Below are 16463 nucleotides of genomic sequence, written 5' to 3'. Positions count from 1 at the left end.
AGAAAAAGCAGTTACTCACCCTTTTTGTAACTGTTGTTCTTCGAGATGTGTTGCTCATAACTATTCCATTCCCCCATAACACCTTCCCCTCTGTCAGAGTAGCCAGCAAGAAGGAACTGAAGAGGGTCAGGCCAGCAGGATCATATATAGAGTGCCATACCAGTGCCAAACCAGGGGGCTCCACAGCCGGCCTGATGAGTAGCTGCTAGGGAAAAGTTCCAACAGCCGTGCACATGGCGTGCGCACACACCTAACTGGAATAGATATGAGCAACTCATCTCGAAGAACAACAGTTACAAAAAGGGTGAGTAACCGGTTTTTATATATGGTAATAAAAATGTCTGTTATCAACTGAACAATCAAATCATTAAGCTTAGCTGATTTCATATAATCACATATTTTGTCCAATTTAACTTTAGAAGGGGAATATATTCTACAATAACAGAAGCAGGACAAGGTGCCACAGGACTCTTTGCTACTTTTACAGATCCAGACTAACACGGCTACCCCTCTGATACAATAATAGAATATATTTTTCTGTGCCTTTAAAGATGCAGAATACTTATTGCTGGCTCTTGCTGTTGGATGGCTCTTGTTATCTCCAGCAAAGTTACTTGAGGGAGTCCTGCTGTCATTCTGAGGAAAGTAGGAGCTGAAATAAGAAAGTCTTACAGGGAGAAACCTGAGGCTGAAGGGTGGGGTTTTTTTTCATGTTGTTTGAGTTACCAATAAAACCAACCACCAAGAAGAAGGAAAATTTGGACTTTTTGTGTATATTCTCTATTTAGGACAGGATGGGAAGATGAGCTACTGCAAATCAGTTTTTTTCTATTCCAATGCACTTAAAGTCTGGGATCATCTAAGGGAACTAAGCATATTAAAATAATTACATTATTTAAGTACAAATAGCACATTAAAATAATAATAATTATTATAAGTCCATTAAAAACTTATTGAAAAATCTGGATACACAATGCTTTTGCATAATATCTTTGTGATAAAAATATAGTAATTTTAAAACTAGCTTTTCTAATGTCACTTTGTACTTAAACAAAGACTGTTGGAGAATATGGCATCCTTCTATGCACCATTTATAAAAAAATAGAATTAAAAACAAAGAAACTTTGGTTATAATGAACAGGCAGAATAATAAATGAGAATTTTAAGTCTATGTATAAAATGAAATTGTTTATCTAAAATTAATCCATATCTCATAACTTTGAGAGCAGAATATATGGGTTGTTTTTCTTTGGCTCCATCAGAAATATTGTCCTCTAAATATTTACATTAATACATTAGAAACTTTGAAATAAAAGTGATATAGCTTCCTTGACATTTTTGCTGGTAAGCTTGGAGGCTATAAAATTTCCAGTCTCTTACCTTACCTTGTATGAAGTTCATGAGCCATATTCTTACAGCTATTAACAGGTGGAGGTTAGGGTTAATTTATGACTCATTTATCTATGTTTATTTTTTCTCATGAGCTTACGTATTTCTGGAGGAAGGCATAGGCCATAACGTATTCTATTCTAAAAGCTTTTATATAGTATGTGTTTTTTCTGAACTGGAATATTTTGTTTCTCTCATTTCACAAATCTAATACATTCTTCTTATTATTTAAGAAACTAAGGGAAAGATTGCGGTCTTTACTTCAAGGATGTTTAGGAATGTAAGGGGGAGTAAGACCCTTCCACATCCCTTCATGACTCCCTGCAACTCCACTGCAGGATTATTTTAATTAATGCCATGGTTGGCACATGCAAATGGCTCCAAAGCATGAATTAAGAGGAGAGAGAGAGAAAGAGAGGGAGTAACCGTGAAGTCCATGTTTCATCATTTTCACTTTTTGCCAGAAAATTACTCTTGTATTATGGTACTCACTGATAATTTAAAAACAGATCCTGTGTGGTGCTTATAAATAATAGGAAAATGCTGAGTAAATGAGAGGAAGTTCCAGAGACCTGTCATTTGTATGGTTAAATCTCCAGGAGGCAGAGATAAAGAACTGATTGAAAAATATATTTAATTTGTAGCATTTAAGTCTTTCTTGTTAGGTATTTCTAATATGAATTTTTTAGTGACAAGCTTACTTGGATTAAGCAAAGTGTGTTTTAAAACTATATGTCCAAGACTGTTTCTAACATGACAGAATTCAAAGAAACATTGCTAAAAATTGCATTATATAATGTAATACATGTATTCAGCTAAATGTCGTGAAATATTTGGATCAAGTGAGAGGCCGTTCTATTAATTTGTTGGCACGTAGTCTTTTCATGATTTTATGACACCTGCCACAATTTGCAACTGGATGACTATTCAAAGTGTAAATGATTTTTCAAATATTATTTACAAGAAATATTCCTAAGTGTTTTCTGATTTATTTGAAACAATAGTATTTTTGTATTTTATTTTATCAGGCAGGAAGCACTGCTTGCTGCAATCAGTGAAAAAGATGCAAACATTGCGTTGCTTGAACTGTCTGCTTCAAAGAAGAAGAAGACTCAAGAGGAAGTAATGGCTCTTAAACGAGAGAAAGACAGATTAGTGCATCAGTTAAAACAGCAGGTGGGAGAACATTCATTTTACTCTTCTGTTGGGGGCTGCGGCTTGGTGGTATTTTCATTTTCACTGTTTTATTCTAACCTCATATTGAAAGTCTTCAAGCCAAGCCTACCTTGTACCAGCAGCTGTGCAAGGTAGGGTAAGAACAGTGTAAATGTTGCTGTACTATTACTTAATTGATGGCTGTCTAGTATTTAGATGCATGTTTGCTTGGCTCATGTTATATGCAGCCAACACACTTTCCGTTTTTCCTCTTCCATAAAAGCTGCCACTTTCGTCATCACAAAAGACATCAAAGAGCAGATGCACCGCTTCGAACCTGTTTAGATATGTGTACATTTGTAGTAAGTAGTTATTTGTTCAGAAGGTTCCATGTTTTCTGAGAGGTTATCTGGAAATCATAATTGTGATTAAAACAAACCCCCAAATTAATAAAAATACTTTTATCTTTGTTATTATAAATACACTGTAGCAGATGAGTGCTTAGTTACAGGCTCTAGAAATAAATTTTGCTACATGAAAAACTCTGTAAATGTCATTTTATTTTCTACCTTACAAATGAGGAAAATTACCATAGTAAGCAGCGTACAGTATCTATGGACATCTCCACTGGTTAATTTCAATAATGTGAACACACATTGTACACTGACTACTCTCTGATTTCGTCATAGCACTTGTAGGTACCGTAGGCTCAATAGCAAGCAAGCGAGGGAAGGATACTCAGATAACCTAAATAGTAACTATCTGTGTCGTGTGTCATATGAGCATGTTATCAAACACCTTCTCTCCTTTAGTAATGCTGAGCAAAGAGATGAGAAGGCTGTTTTCAGACCGTGACTGGTAGATAGTGTTGTATTTGGTGTTTTCCTTTGTTTGGTAGTGTCATCATTGAGTTTTGTGATTGTTACCTGAGAAGCAGGAAAATATCACAAGGCAAAGTCATGCTAGTCCCTTCAGCCTCTCAAAGTAATCACTCAGTGGGTCATTTCACAGGTGAGCATGCCATGTTAATACTGTAGTTAGACAATGTTATGATTCTTTATTCTGAACCATACATTGCATACTATAGGTTTTCATTCACTCAGCAACAGAAAATTAAGGAAAACCCTTGCTTCTTAGCTAAGTTCCCTATAGCTCTGACCTCATGCACCTAATCATTATAGCTTTTTCCCACAGGTCTATAGAAATAGGAAACAGCCCCTGAGCATGAACATATCATCCATTTGTGATGCTGACTTCATCACAGACATTGCTGCCAAGTACCTGGGTTCCAGCCATGATGCACATATGTCTCAGGTCAGTCAGCTATTTAGGAGACATTTCAGCCAATACTATATACCCAGTAGATACATCAACATTTGTACTTTTTCATTCTTTTTACTTATTGATCCCAGGATTTTCCATGCTGCAGCCAAGCAGCATGGATTCAAACAATGATAGGTTATTTTTATTTTCTTTCTTTTCTCTTTCTTTTTGTTAGATGATAGCAGATATTTCTTGTGACCACTTCAGATAAGTCCCTTCTTTCCTTCTCCTTCATCTTTCCTGACTGAGGAGTGAAAGAATAGAGCACCTTACCTTTACAGTGTCCGTCAACGATCTTTTTGAAATACACTCTAGATACCTATACACATATTGGGGTATAGCTCTTCAACTGATTTCTGTGAAAGTTTGCAAAACACCCATAATTTCCTTCAGCCACAGTGTAGAAACAGATAAAAGCAAGAAGAAGAAGAGAGTAGCTAGAGAAGCATTATTTTGGATAAGCAGCAAAGAGTTCTGTGGCACCTTATAGACTAACAAATGTATTGGAGCATGAGCTTTTGTGGGTGAATACCCACTTCTTCGGATGCATTCACCCACAAAAGCTCATGCTCCACTACGTTTGTTAGTCTTTAAGGTGCCACAGAACTCGTTGCCGCATTTACAGATCCAGACCAACACAGCTACCCCTCTGATTATTTTGGATAGTTTAGATTAGATACCAAATGCTACATGCTACTTCACTATTTATAGCTTTTATACACATTAAATTGATGCCACCCTCGTTTTATTGTCCTGGACATCTCAAGAAGAAAGACAAAACACGGTGAATATGGTTTAACCAGGCTGCAACTTTATTAAGTAAAACATCTTAGAATCCTCTGTGTAGGTCATCCTTCCTTCTGTAATCTGTGCAATCTGGGGGAGGGCTGATATCAGTCCTCATTGCAGGTCACTACTACCCTCTCCTCATGCAAGAGTTAAGGGTATAGGGAAAAGAGGTTGTCTCCTTGCTGTATCAGACATTAGAAACCCTGACCCTGTTCCCCACCCTTTTTAGGAGATGCGTAATCTGCTTCCAATTCTGATTTATCAGGGGAACCAGACCCTATTGAACAATTAACTACGATGGGCATCTGCCAAGTTGTGACAACATTAATTTTACAACCCAACCTATCCACCAGGTCCCTGGGTGGCTGAGAGGAGAGAGGATGGCAAAACAAAACAAAACAACCCCCAACCAAACAAAAAATAAAACCAAAACATCCTGCCCAGACCAATCTGGCAGTGAAGGAAATACTCCTTTCCAGTGCAGAAAGGTGACTAGATGATGCCAAATAGCAAGGCTACAAAACCCAATCCTATTCTATTCCCAAGTGAAGGAGATATTTCCTCCAAGGCACAGGATGGCATCTCAGGCAGGGGGACAGGCCTGTAAGGCCTCCCACTGGGTGCATAGGAGCAAATAGGCTTACGCTATACTCCTCTGTTTAGCCAGTCAGCCTAGGAGCACACCTTCTCAAGCCCACAAGAAGTCTGGGTGCCCATGAGGGGCAGAGAGGAGGTAAATCCTTGAAGTGGCCAACTTTTTTCCCACCATACTGGCTCAGAGAAAGCCTCCTCATGAGTGAGGCTGCAGCGTTAATGAGGGGACAGGTTTGCATGGGAACCCACTATCAATAGACTGAAGAGGTGTCACTGAGAATCTCTTTAGCAGAACACATAGTAGACTTTTTTTGTATCACAAAGAGACATCAGTAGGTGATAGCAAATGAGGTTAGAAATGAATAATTTAAGGGTTCCAGTGCCTAGACTGTCTTTGCTCACAGGGAGTTTTCAGCTTCTGCCTTTTATGATACTGTGTTCATTTCCTGTACAAGAATTCAGCCATAGCTTGGTTAGCAAAGAATATGCATGAAACAGATTTATCTCCACTTGGATTGCTGCATAATCTATAATGTTCTTTTGCAGGCGATTTCTTCATAACACTCATGCCACACTGGTACTTTCTACTGTGCACCAGTATAAGTAGTAATGTTTCTCTTTTCCCTTCTTTTTTATACCTTCCAATGGGAACCTTTGTGCTGCTCTTCAGGTTTTGGTCTAATGAACACTAGTTTTTTACTCTTTCTTTTTCTCTCATTTTACCTTCTTGTTAGACATATTTTAATATTACTGCTCCAAAAGAGAAAACAATAGTCATGTAATAAAAGCAGAAGCCCTCATATATCACTTCTAGATACAGACATGTGGTATGAATCAGGTACCGGGGGATAATTACCAATCTCCTGTTTAAAACAGAATAGCTGATTTGTAATGATTCCAAAATGATATTACAGTTCGGGTTAGGTTGCGTTAGCCCTTCCATTTACATCTCTGTTTTCAAAGATTAGTATCTTTAGCAAGCAAATAATTTGGTGTTTGAAATTAGATATGTTGGTTCTCTGTCAGGAGGTGGTTTATCTTTTAAAACTATAGAAATGTATTTGGCCTTTTTATGGCTGAGTTAAGAAAATACTGTTTGAATCAGCTGTTATTTTGAAAGTATCAAATATAGGCAAATCAGCTCAGCCTAAATAAAAACTGTCCTGAAATTTTACCCAAAGTTCAAGATGCACCATTATATATCAGACCTGTTTCATTAGTTTTTTGCTTTCATTGCCATAGTCTAAGGCTGGGGGGAGGGTCTCTTTCTTTCTGTCTCACAAACATTCCCTGGCCCTGCTATTGTCTTCTCCGGTGGCATCCCAGAATGCATAACACACCAGAGAAACTCAAGTGTGAAGCCCCAAAGTGAACAACATTGTGCACTGGGAGATGTGAAACCTAGCATTACAGTCTGCTATACTGTCACTGAAGAACGATTGCAGTGTCTCAGAAAGTCCTGATGCTACTGGTAGTGATGGCCACAGTAACGTCTCTCTGGAAACTCCTGTGGCTTTTAATGGAGATGGGAAGTTGAAGTGTCTCGTTTAGGAAATTTCTGATTTTGATGGGCCACAAAGATCCTAAACTTCCACCAAAGAAATCTGCCTTGGGAGAGGGGAAAACCATAGAGGGTGATAGGAAGAAGGACTGTAATTCCCCCTGCCTTTCCAAGGAATCTTAATAATTGGTATGAGGAGCCCTGGAATATCCTCCTGAAATCTCAAGTTTTTGGTGGGGGGACAGGGGACAGTCCTGTTAATGGGAATAAGATCCCTAGATTCTCTGATAAGGAGAAAATGCTGAAGCCTCCCTCCTAATACCTCTGCCAGCAGGAGAGAGGGCCAAGGAGTTTCCCCAATATGTTCTGATCTGGGTTAGGCCTGTGGAGGTAAGGTTTGAGGGAAGGGTCATAGAACTTTGTTGGGGAGACCTCAAAATGTTTAGGGTCTCCTAACATTTATTTAAAATGTCTACGTGCTTATCTGGCAGGAACATGTAACCATTTGCAAATTCACCTACTGCTGCCGAAAACACTGTACAGCAGGATCTGGTGACTCCCAGAGTGTGTATTCATATAGGCATCCAAGATCTGCTTCATATTTAAAGAGATACGGGACTGTATGTAGTAGATTTTTATTATTGTGTTTTAACAGTTCAAGAGGTCAACTCTATTAAACTCAGTGGAGTAACCCAATGTATTGAGCTTTCTCATAGACTTTTATTGTGATTGGATTAACGCCAAAATACAGATTCTATCACAGTGCTGTAATGCATCACAGATTTACACTGAGATTGAATTGCCTAAATGCAAATGTGTCTGGATTTACCACAGGCTTACCCTGTGATAAACTGCTCTAATTGCTCTGATAGAGTCCTAAAGCATCATGGTGTATTTTGTACTTCAGATGGAAGCAGATTGGCTCTCCACAACGCTTCCACAAGATAGTTTCAAAAGAACTTAAGGGTGTACCACAAACTGATGAAAGCACAGAAGTTCCCATGTGACGAAGAAAAGTACCATATGTTTTTCAATAGCTAGGCATAACAGGGCAGCACCTGAACAGCTTTCTTAATCAGCCCCATTGTGCCTACAAGGCCATATGTTATGCTTCCACCTTAACGATGAATTTCCTTCCTTTTGTCAGTCTGTGTCATAACCTTAATGTTATTTAATGGCTTTTATTTTCAATGTGAATTGTGTTATAACAAAGTCAATTTTTAGTAAAAAAAAAAATTGGAGAAAAACATCTACTTCCCATGTATGACAGGTTAGCCAGCTGCACCCTTTTCTTTTATTGAAGTTTCATCCATATGTTGTCTTCAGTGCAAGTATTTGTCTGTTTGCAATACTTTAGAAAAGTAAATTTCTATATAACTGCTAATTAGGTCCAGTTTTTTTTAAAGACATATAGTTGCACACAAAAAATGCTTTCAAAATTTTACATACTATTTGCGAACATAATTAAAAAACAAAACCAAGAAAAAAACAACAGATAATTGTGCAAGCAGATTGATTATGGTAATTTGCATGTATAACTTCACTATTTGCATGTAGAATCATAGAAGAATCATAGAATCATAGAAGATTAGGGTTAGAAGAGACCTCAGAAGGTCATCTAGTCCAACCCTCTTCTCAAAGAAGAACCAACCTCAACTAGATCATCCCAGCCAGGGCTTTGTCAAGCTGGGCCATAAAAACCTCTATGGATAGAGATTCCACCACCTCCCTATGTAACCCATTCCAGTCCTTCACCACCCTCCTGGTGAAATAGTTTTTCCTAATATCCAACCCAGACCTCCCCCGCTGCAACCTGAGACCATTGCTCCTTGTTCTGTCATCTCCCACTACTGAGAACAGCCTAGCTCCATCCTCTTTGGAACCCCCCTTCAGGTAGTTAAAGGCTGCTATCAAATCCCCTCTCATTCTCTTCTGCAGACTAAATAAGCCCAGTTCCCTTAGCCTCTCCTCATAAGTCATGTGTCCCAACCTCATAATCATTTTTGTTGTCCTCCGCTGGACTCTCTCCAATTTGTCCATATCCTTTCTGTAGTGAGGGGTCCAAAACTGGACACAGTAGTCCAGATGTGGCCTCACCAGTGCCGAATAGAGGGGAATAATCACTTCCCTCGATCTGCTGGCAGTGCTCCTACTAATGCAGCCTATTTTCTTGGCAAAAAGGGCAGTGTTAACTCATATCCAGCTTCTCATCCACTATAATCCCCAGGTCCTTTTATGCAGAACTGCTGCTTAGTCAGTCAGTCCCCAGCCTGTATCAGTGCATGGGATTTTTCCATCCTAAGTGCAGGACTCTGCACTTGTCCTTGTTGAACCCCATCAGATTTCTTTTGGCCCAATCCTCCAATTTGTCTAGGTCACTCTGGATCCTATCCCTACTCTCCAGCGTATCTACTTTTCCCTCCAGCTTAATGTTATCTGCGAACTTGCTGAGGGTTCAATCCATCCCATCATCCAGATCATTAATGAAGATGTTGAACCGATCCCTGGGGCACTCCGCTTGATACCGGCTGCCAACTAAACATCGAGCCATTGATCAGTACCCGTTGAGCCCAACAATCTAGCCAGCTTTCTATCCACTATAGTCCATTCATCCAGACCATACTTCTTTAACTTGCTGGCAAGAATACTAAGGGAGACCATATCAAAAACTTTGCTAGCTTCAAGATATTTCACAGCCACCATTTTCCCCATATCCACAGAGCCAGTTACTCATCCTAGAAGGCAATCAGTTTGGTCAGGCATGACTTTCCCTTGGTAAATCCATACTGACTGTTCCCCTCCTTCAAGTGCTTCAAAATTGATTCCTTGAAGACCTGCTTTATGATTTTTCCAGGGACTGAGTTGAGGCTGACCGGTCTGTAGTTCCCCAGCTTCTCCTTCCCTTTTTTAAAGATGGGCACTATTTTTGACCATTTCCAATCATCTGGGACCTCCCCCAATTGCCATGAGTTTTCCAAGATAATGGCCAATGGCTCTGCAATCACAAAAGCCAACTCCCTCAGAACCCTCGGATGCAACGCATCCGGCCCCATGGACATGTGGATGTCCAGCTTTTCTAAATAGTCCTTAACCTGTTCTTTCACCACTGAGGGCTGCTCACCTCCTCCCCATACATGTACTGTCACACTAATTATGTATGTGAAATAGGTGGGCCTTATATGCATAACATCCTCTTTAATGTGTGTTCTAATATTTAATTTTAAAATGATTTATTTAAGGTTGTGGGATTATTATTATTATTTATTATCATCCTGGCTAGGAGGAAGAGATTAAAACCCATTAAAATTCTAGCACAGTTACATTAAATAAACAAATAAATAAAGCAACCTTGCTAAAATGGATTCCTGTACACTTTCTGAATTATAGCTGCTGTCAGAAAGAACTCAGTTTGACTTTCAGATTCCAGTTTTATTTTGCAATTAGAAAAACCTATTATTGTTTGTAAATTGAGTAAATTTGCTTTGGAAACTGTTGAAAGCCAATAGACACTGAACTTGCAAAATCTATTTTTCCACACTCACTTGTTAGGTGATAACCATGCTTTAAAATCAAATGATAAAATAAAGGCTACATTTTAAAAGAAAGATGTGTGTTGTCTTTTTAAATATCTCTATCAGTTGAATAATATTTTTTTTAATTGACAAATTTACTAATTTGCTGTGAAAATGTCTGGCAGTTGACAAATCAAATCATAAGTGCAGGCTAAACTAAAAGTAAATAAAACAAGGTATAGAATATTTATGCTTAGAGGACTTCATTGGGCTAAATTATGGCTCTTAGAGCCATGTAGTGGGCTGTCTCTCTGACTAGTCAAAGTAGTCCAGTGGTAGTACAGACTTAATGCTTCCAAGCATACTGGCTCAGCAGCAGGAGTTGCTAGACCTGTACAAAAATGTAGCATTTCCTGTGCTAGGCAGTGAATGGAATGGGGGCTGGCCACACCCCCCAACCCACATAGGCATATTCCTTCTGAGTGAAGCAATAGCTTGTCATGTTTCCTTCCACTCAAGAAGAACAACCAACACCCTAAATACTTGAAATAAAGTAAGTGTTTGCATAAACAAATGAGAATATTACAACACATTGTAAATCTCTGGACTTACATTAATGGAGACACATATTGGGTATCAAGATATTATTTTATGCCTGAACTTGTCATAAAATGTGTAATACGCACACAGAATCCTGCTGAGATATTCCATTAAAAAGACCAGTGAATGTCTATGTTGCAGAAAATGCATTTGTTTATAACAGATCTCTCTGTATTGTGTTGTTTTGATAACTGTAGATAGGTTACTTAACTTCTCTGTGTCACAATTTACCCATCTGCAGAAATAGCGATAATAATGTTCACCCATGTGGTGCACTTTGAGATCTTTGGCTGACAGATGCCACCATTTAAGTGCAAAGAATTATAGATAGTTATTATAGAGCTGAAACCAAATATTTGTTATGTAGGAGTTTAAATCAAAGTGAGGCACAGTGAAACACCAGCAACTGAACAATTAGGAGCGTTCAGATTGTTTTACATATGTATACTAATGCTGAACGCTTGATAGGCCTCAATGTTTGTGTGAGGTTTAAAAGAGCTTTCAGAAATAACGTATTAATCCACTACTAGGGCTGTGGTTGACTGATTATATAATATGTTTAATCATCCTAGCAAGGATTCCTTCTGAGTATTCAGAGATAGTTATTGTTAGTGACATTTGTACAATGATGCAATCCTTCGTGAAATAATTAACCTAAAGCCCATTATTAAAAAAATCTCAAGGGATTTTTTTTTTTTAAGAACAGAAGATATTCAATGTTCCTGATTTATCCTGAACTCAGATACTGTGAGTAAATTTCCCAGTTGTCTCTTTACACTTTTGGGATGTTCAGCCAAAAACGTAAGTGGAATTGGCCAAATTGAGAGGTTTTCCAACTCCTTGAGAGCATTTTATTCTTCTTCTCCAAACAAGAAATTAGAAACTTTTCCAACATTTTTGAGACTGCAGGTGTACGGGATATTCTGGCCAGAGGCAAAACTGGTGTTTGGCAGTGTTCTCTAACCTATTAGTTCATTGCTTCATATTTCAGCACATGAACATATTGCTGATGGAACAATGTGAGAACCAATCAAGGAACTTGTAATATCGCAACAACATTAACAGCTAGCAATGTTTTCTCTTTCAAACAATCCGTGGAAGTATTTCTTACTATGAGCTAGAGCTGGTATATTTGCAAATAGTGCTTACAGCAACACCAGAGAAAAATGAAAATGAAAGAAATATATTGCATTATACAGCTTAAATACATAAAAATAGTGTTAATGTGACATTAAGGGGGTGAAATCAAGAGCTCAAGTTAGGAAATTCCATAAATTAGGGTTTTTCTTACAACATTCATTCAGCTATATTGCATACATCCTGTATATTTTATTATATGTATTAGAAATATAAATAGTAATAGTATATTTATATTTAACAAGGAAAACAGGAATAGAAATTGCTACATATGTGTGATGTGACCAAGTTAGTGTTGCAGCTCAAAACATAATCTTTTGGAATTTCAGACTACTGGGTTCTGCATTTTGCAACTTTGATGGTACATTAATGCTACTTTATTGGATTTAATTTTCCTAATTTTTAGGGAATGAGGGGACAAAATATCTTGTGTTCCTTTCTTACATCCTCTGCAGAGATCACCAGCTGAAATCTTGTCTTTATTACTTTCAAGCAGAATGCACTTTTGTGTACTCGCTTTAAAATCTGGCCCTTAATGACTTTTTTGCCTCAGTTTCCTCATCAGTCAAATGGAGACAGCAAGATTTAATTATGTCACAGAGCTGTTGATAAATTAAATTAAATTAATGTGTGTAAAGTTCTTTAAGTTCCTCAGGTGGAAGATGTTTTAGAAATGAAAAGTATTACTACTATTATTATCATCATCCCAGATCTTTATTAGAGGAGGACTTGGCAGACTGCTGGACCCTATTCTCCATCATTTTTCATCAGGGGCTTGTAAGGAAATGCATATATAGGCTATAATCTTTCATTTCTTTTGAAAGTGATGTAATTCTTATTTTAAAGTGGTTGAAATTTTTGTGAACGATGGCCAACTTTTCCTCGCCTCAACTAAACATATTTCCTGAAAGAAACTGACTCTTTTCAGTATTTTTCTCACAAAAAAGTTTAAATAACATTAGTTATGACACAAACTAACAAAATCAAAGACATTTAGCAATATCCTGGGGCGAATGTTCAGAGCAGTGTATGGTGTGTGGATTTAACCAACCAACAACTTCACTGGGAGTTATATTGTCCAATTCTACTTTCACCAAAGTCAGTGGATATTTTGCTGCTGACTCCATTCTGTTGGGACAGGAGGGGTTTCCAAGTGAACTGGTATTCTTGTTCATAATTATATACACATCTAAGACCTTTGTAATGCCAGGATACAATGTTGAAAGTTAAGGATCAAAGTCCATATTTGCAGCCAGCCTCCCCAGTTGCAGGCATATCTGTTCACTGTGCTGGAAAACAAGAACTGAATGTGGAAATCAGTATTTGCATTATTTACTCTACCGTCTCTAGTCTTTCTTTCATAGTAACAGTATCTTATATTACAAAAACGTCAAGATGTGTATTACTAAGTGAAGCAACTACTTGATGTTATTGCTGTAACCTTTATTCTCCCTTCCACTTGTGTTTGTTACTATCTTTCATAATAATGGCCTTAATTCAGCAGTTTTTAAGCCTTTAAGCACATGAGTACTCCCACAAACTTACTTTCTAATATTTTTTATTTTTCTCAGTCCTGAAGTTTACTTGTCACTAATGTTATTCAGATTCCAGTGTGCACTATATTTTACTTTGTTTTATTATGGTAGGCTTGTTTTAAATGATGTGCAAATCTTTGTAATATATTAGTACATCATGTAAACCAATCCTAGAATACCAGTTTATGGTTAGATCATGTTTCCTGGTAATGCTAGTTACTCCAGAAGAGGTTTTTAGGAACAGGGCTGTGTTGAGAGAATATTTGCTACACCTACTCAAGAGATGTAGCAAGGACTAGCCCTCCTCACAGTCTCCCCAGCACCTTTGGAAGTTTTATGTTTTAAAAGGCATAATAGCTCCAGATGCACCTGCTTGGGTTTTGTACCTCTTTCCCTCTTCTGTTCCATGCAGGCTCAGGAGTCATAACTGAGCCTTTTTACCAAATGTTCCACTGAGATGAAGAAAAGCTTTTTTTTAATTTTTTTTCTTGCCTGTCATATAAACTGTGATGGGTGGGCCTTGTAGGAATCGTGGACCTGGTATGCAAGCCAACACACACTGTTTCTAGGCAGTCCTCCTTTAAAACGGATCACCACCTACTTCTCAGCATTGTCCTTATTGAGAGTCCTAAATTTTTGATGAGCCATAGAGATGTCTAGTGATACTCTCTTTCATTGGTGATCTTCTCAGTTTAAACTTGTGCTATAACTCCTGTAAAGCCACAGAAGCCGCAATTAACTTTGTTCAAGCAAGTATTTCAAAATAAATTGAGGTTTAACATATGGTTCTCTGGGCTAGCCAAAAGGCTGCTGTTTAGGCAGTCGACTGAAACTGGGGAGATGTAGCTTTTGGTTTGGCTGGAAGGATTGGGAAAGGATGTTACAAGTCCCAAGTGTTACCATTTTTGCCCTGAAAATGGAAAACATTTGCATTATATTAACAAAAATCATGAATCGCCATTAAAATATATTTTTTCTCCACAAGGCATTTATGAAGCATAAATGGAGAAATTCATTCAGGTCTATTATTAAGTTTTCAACTATGATAAAGCTCAGTGAAGGCAGGCTGTACTTTAGGTAGTGTCTATTTGATCTTATACGCAGAACTAATTACTAGTAATTCCAAGTACTTTGTAAATTAATGGGTCTCAAATTTAGCTACCCCTATTATACATTTAGTTTTAAAATGTTCCTGTGATATTGGACCAAACTATCACATCTGAAAACAAGAATTGGTAATAGATAGAGTCCCTTAACAAAAAAAGCCAAGCACAGTGTTGTGATGTCTCTTTGCTCTCTCTCTGCTACCCATCTCTATTCTAACAAGCCAACAATGGGTTGAAATTGATATTTCCTTTCTCAATTGTTTCTTGCCTACTAAGGAAAACATCCAGTACTTTCCACTTGAGTTGTATACTTTACATGGTGCAAGTAGGAGAGCTGAACCCAAAAATGAAACAGCAAAAATCAAGTGAATCATACAGATTTTACAAGACATGGAAAGACAATTGGTACTGTTAGCCATATAGTTGCAGCATTAAAGGTCTTGGTTTGCTACTGTAGCTTCCGATTCATGTCTGTTTTTAAATAATTATTGTGGGGAATTATCCTTTTAATGAGTTATTTCCTGTCATTGTAAAATATCAAAAAGAGACCTACCATCTTATATTGCTTGTCTGCTTTTAGTAGGACCTGGCCTGAAATGTCCGCAGGCAGCTTCTATTCCAGAGCTTTAATTATGCTTTTTAACCTACTTCTTTGTGTCTGTGTTCTTACATACCTCTTTGTAATTACCAAGTTTAGTAGCGGGACTCAGACAAATACTTTTAGCATGACTTTAACCTATACATTGCTGACTATGCTGTATTATTACAAGATATTTCCTGTGCTTTGAGTCATGCTGTTAATTCACAGAACTTGAAAAGGTTTAGAAGACGCAAGCTTCAAATGTAGTGAACCACAACAGAAAAATCAAATGTACCTATGTTCAGATCAGAATAACTTTATTCAATCACAAGTGTCATGAAAGTTGAAATTTGGCCTCAGTACTTCAGATAAGTATTTGCCTGGCACTTGGAATCGCAGTCTGTCTCAGTCTGCCAAGTTTCTAATATCCCAGTTGGTGTTTGTGACAGGACTATTACCCTTCAGCATTTAAAAGAGAGAGATTTATTAGGCACTCTGTCTTGTCTCAGGATAAGTCAGTCACATTTTGGAATATTGCATGGCGACAGGTGTCACAGCTGTTAATATCAGTTAAATAGTATTTTATGCAAAGCTTGTCTGCCACTGTTCAGCTATTTAAATGATCAAATCAAAGTCTCTGACAGAGTCCACTCGGGGGCAGAGGGAGGGAGGGAGGAAACCAATCCCACCTACTTTCCATTCATCATTTCTAGCGATCTTGAATGGTAAGATTGTGCCTAACCTGCTTTCAGGTGGTTAGGCAGACAGACTGCTTTGCTCAAAGGTTTATTTATGCCATCCAGGCCTCTTTTGGCTCATGCCATGTACTTCCCTTAGGATCCTTTCTGCATCACATACTTACTCTTTGAGCTCTACCCCGTGACATACCTTGGTTTAACTTTCAAATTAGCAATTAACTTAAAAAAAATCTGCAAACTGTTCCATCACTTTTAAAACAGCTAATTATTGTGGGTTCATTCTGCTTATATTTCCTAGAATTTTTCTTGCACGATAAATTGTACTTCCATTTCTGGTACAGAATCTGCCAACATTTTTCTCTCCTAAAATATTACTACACAGTTAATCTGGGATCTAATTTGGGTCTCATTTGCAGCTGTGTGAGACGTTCGATGAAGGTTGGCCTTTAAGAGAACTAAAGTATTCCTCACAATTACTCCTTACTCCTATTGTCAGGCACTTTGGATTTTGATGCCAGAAATTTCTGCTCAAGCACACATCCAC

The 16463-nt window shown here is 37.9% G+C and overlaps 1 protein-coding gene across 3 annotated transcripts in view; it reads left to right on the top strand.

Moving 5' to 3' along the window:
• The window catches only part of ERC2 (ELKS/RAB6-interacting/CAST family member 2), an 801227-nt gene that overhangs the window by 582554 nt on the left and 202210 nt on the right, over positions 1-16463 (top strand). For 2 of the 3 annotated variants that reach the window (XM_039482086.1, XM_039482085.1), the window contains 2 exons: positions 2418-2565; positions 3739-3858. In XM_039482086.1, coding sequence (XP_039338020.1) covers positions 2418-2565; positions 3739-3858 — 268 coding nt within the window. The remainder of the gene's footprint in view (positions 1-2417; positions 2566-3738; positions 3859-16463) is intronic. The other variant, XM_039482087.1, reaches the window with a different exon arrangement.

Source organism: Mauremys reevesii, linkage group 7 (genome assembly GCF_016161935.1).
Source record: "Mauremys reevesii isolate NIE-2019 linkage group 7, ASM1616193v1, whole genome shotgun sequence".
Lineage (NCBI taxonomy): Eukaryota > Metazoa > Chordata > Testudines > Geoemydidae > Mauremys > Mauremys reevesii.
This window is presented reverse-complemented; position numbering and strand designations above follow the sequence as displayed.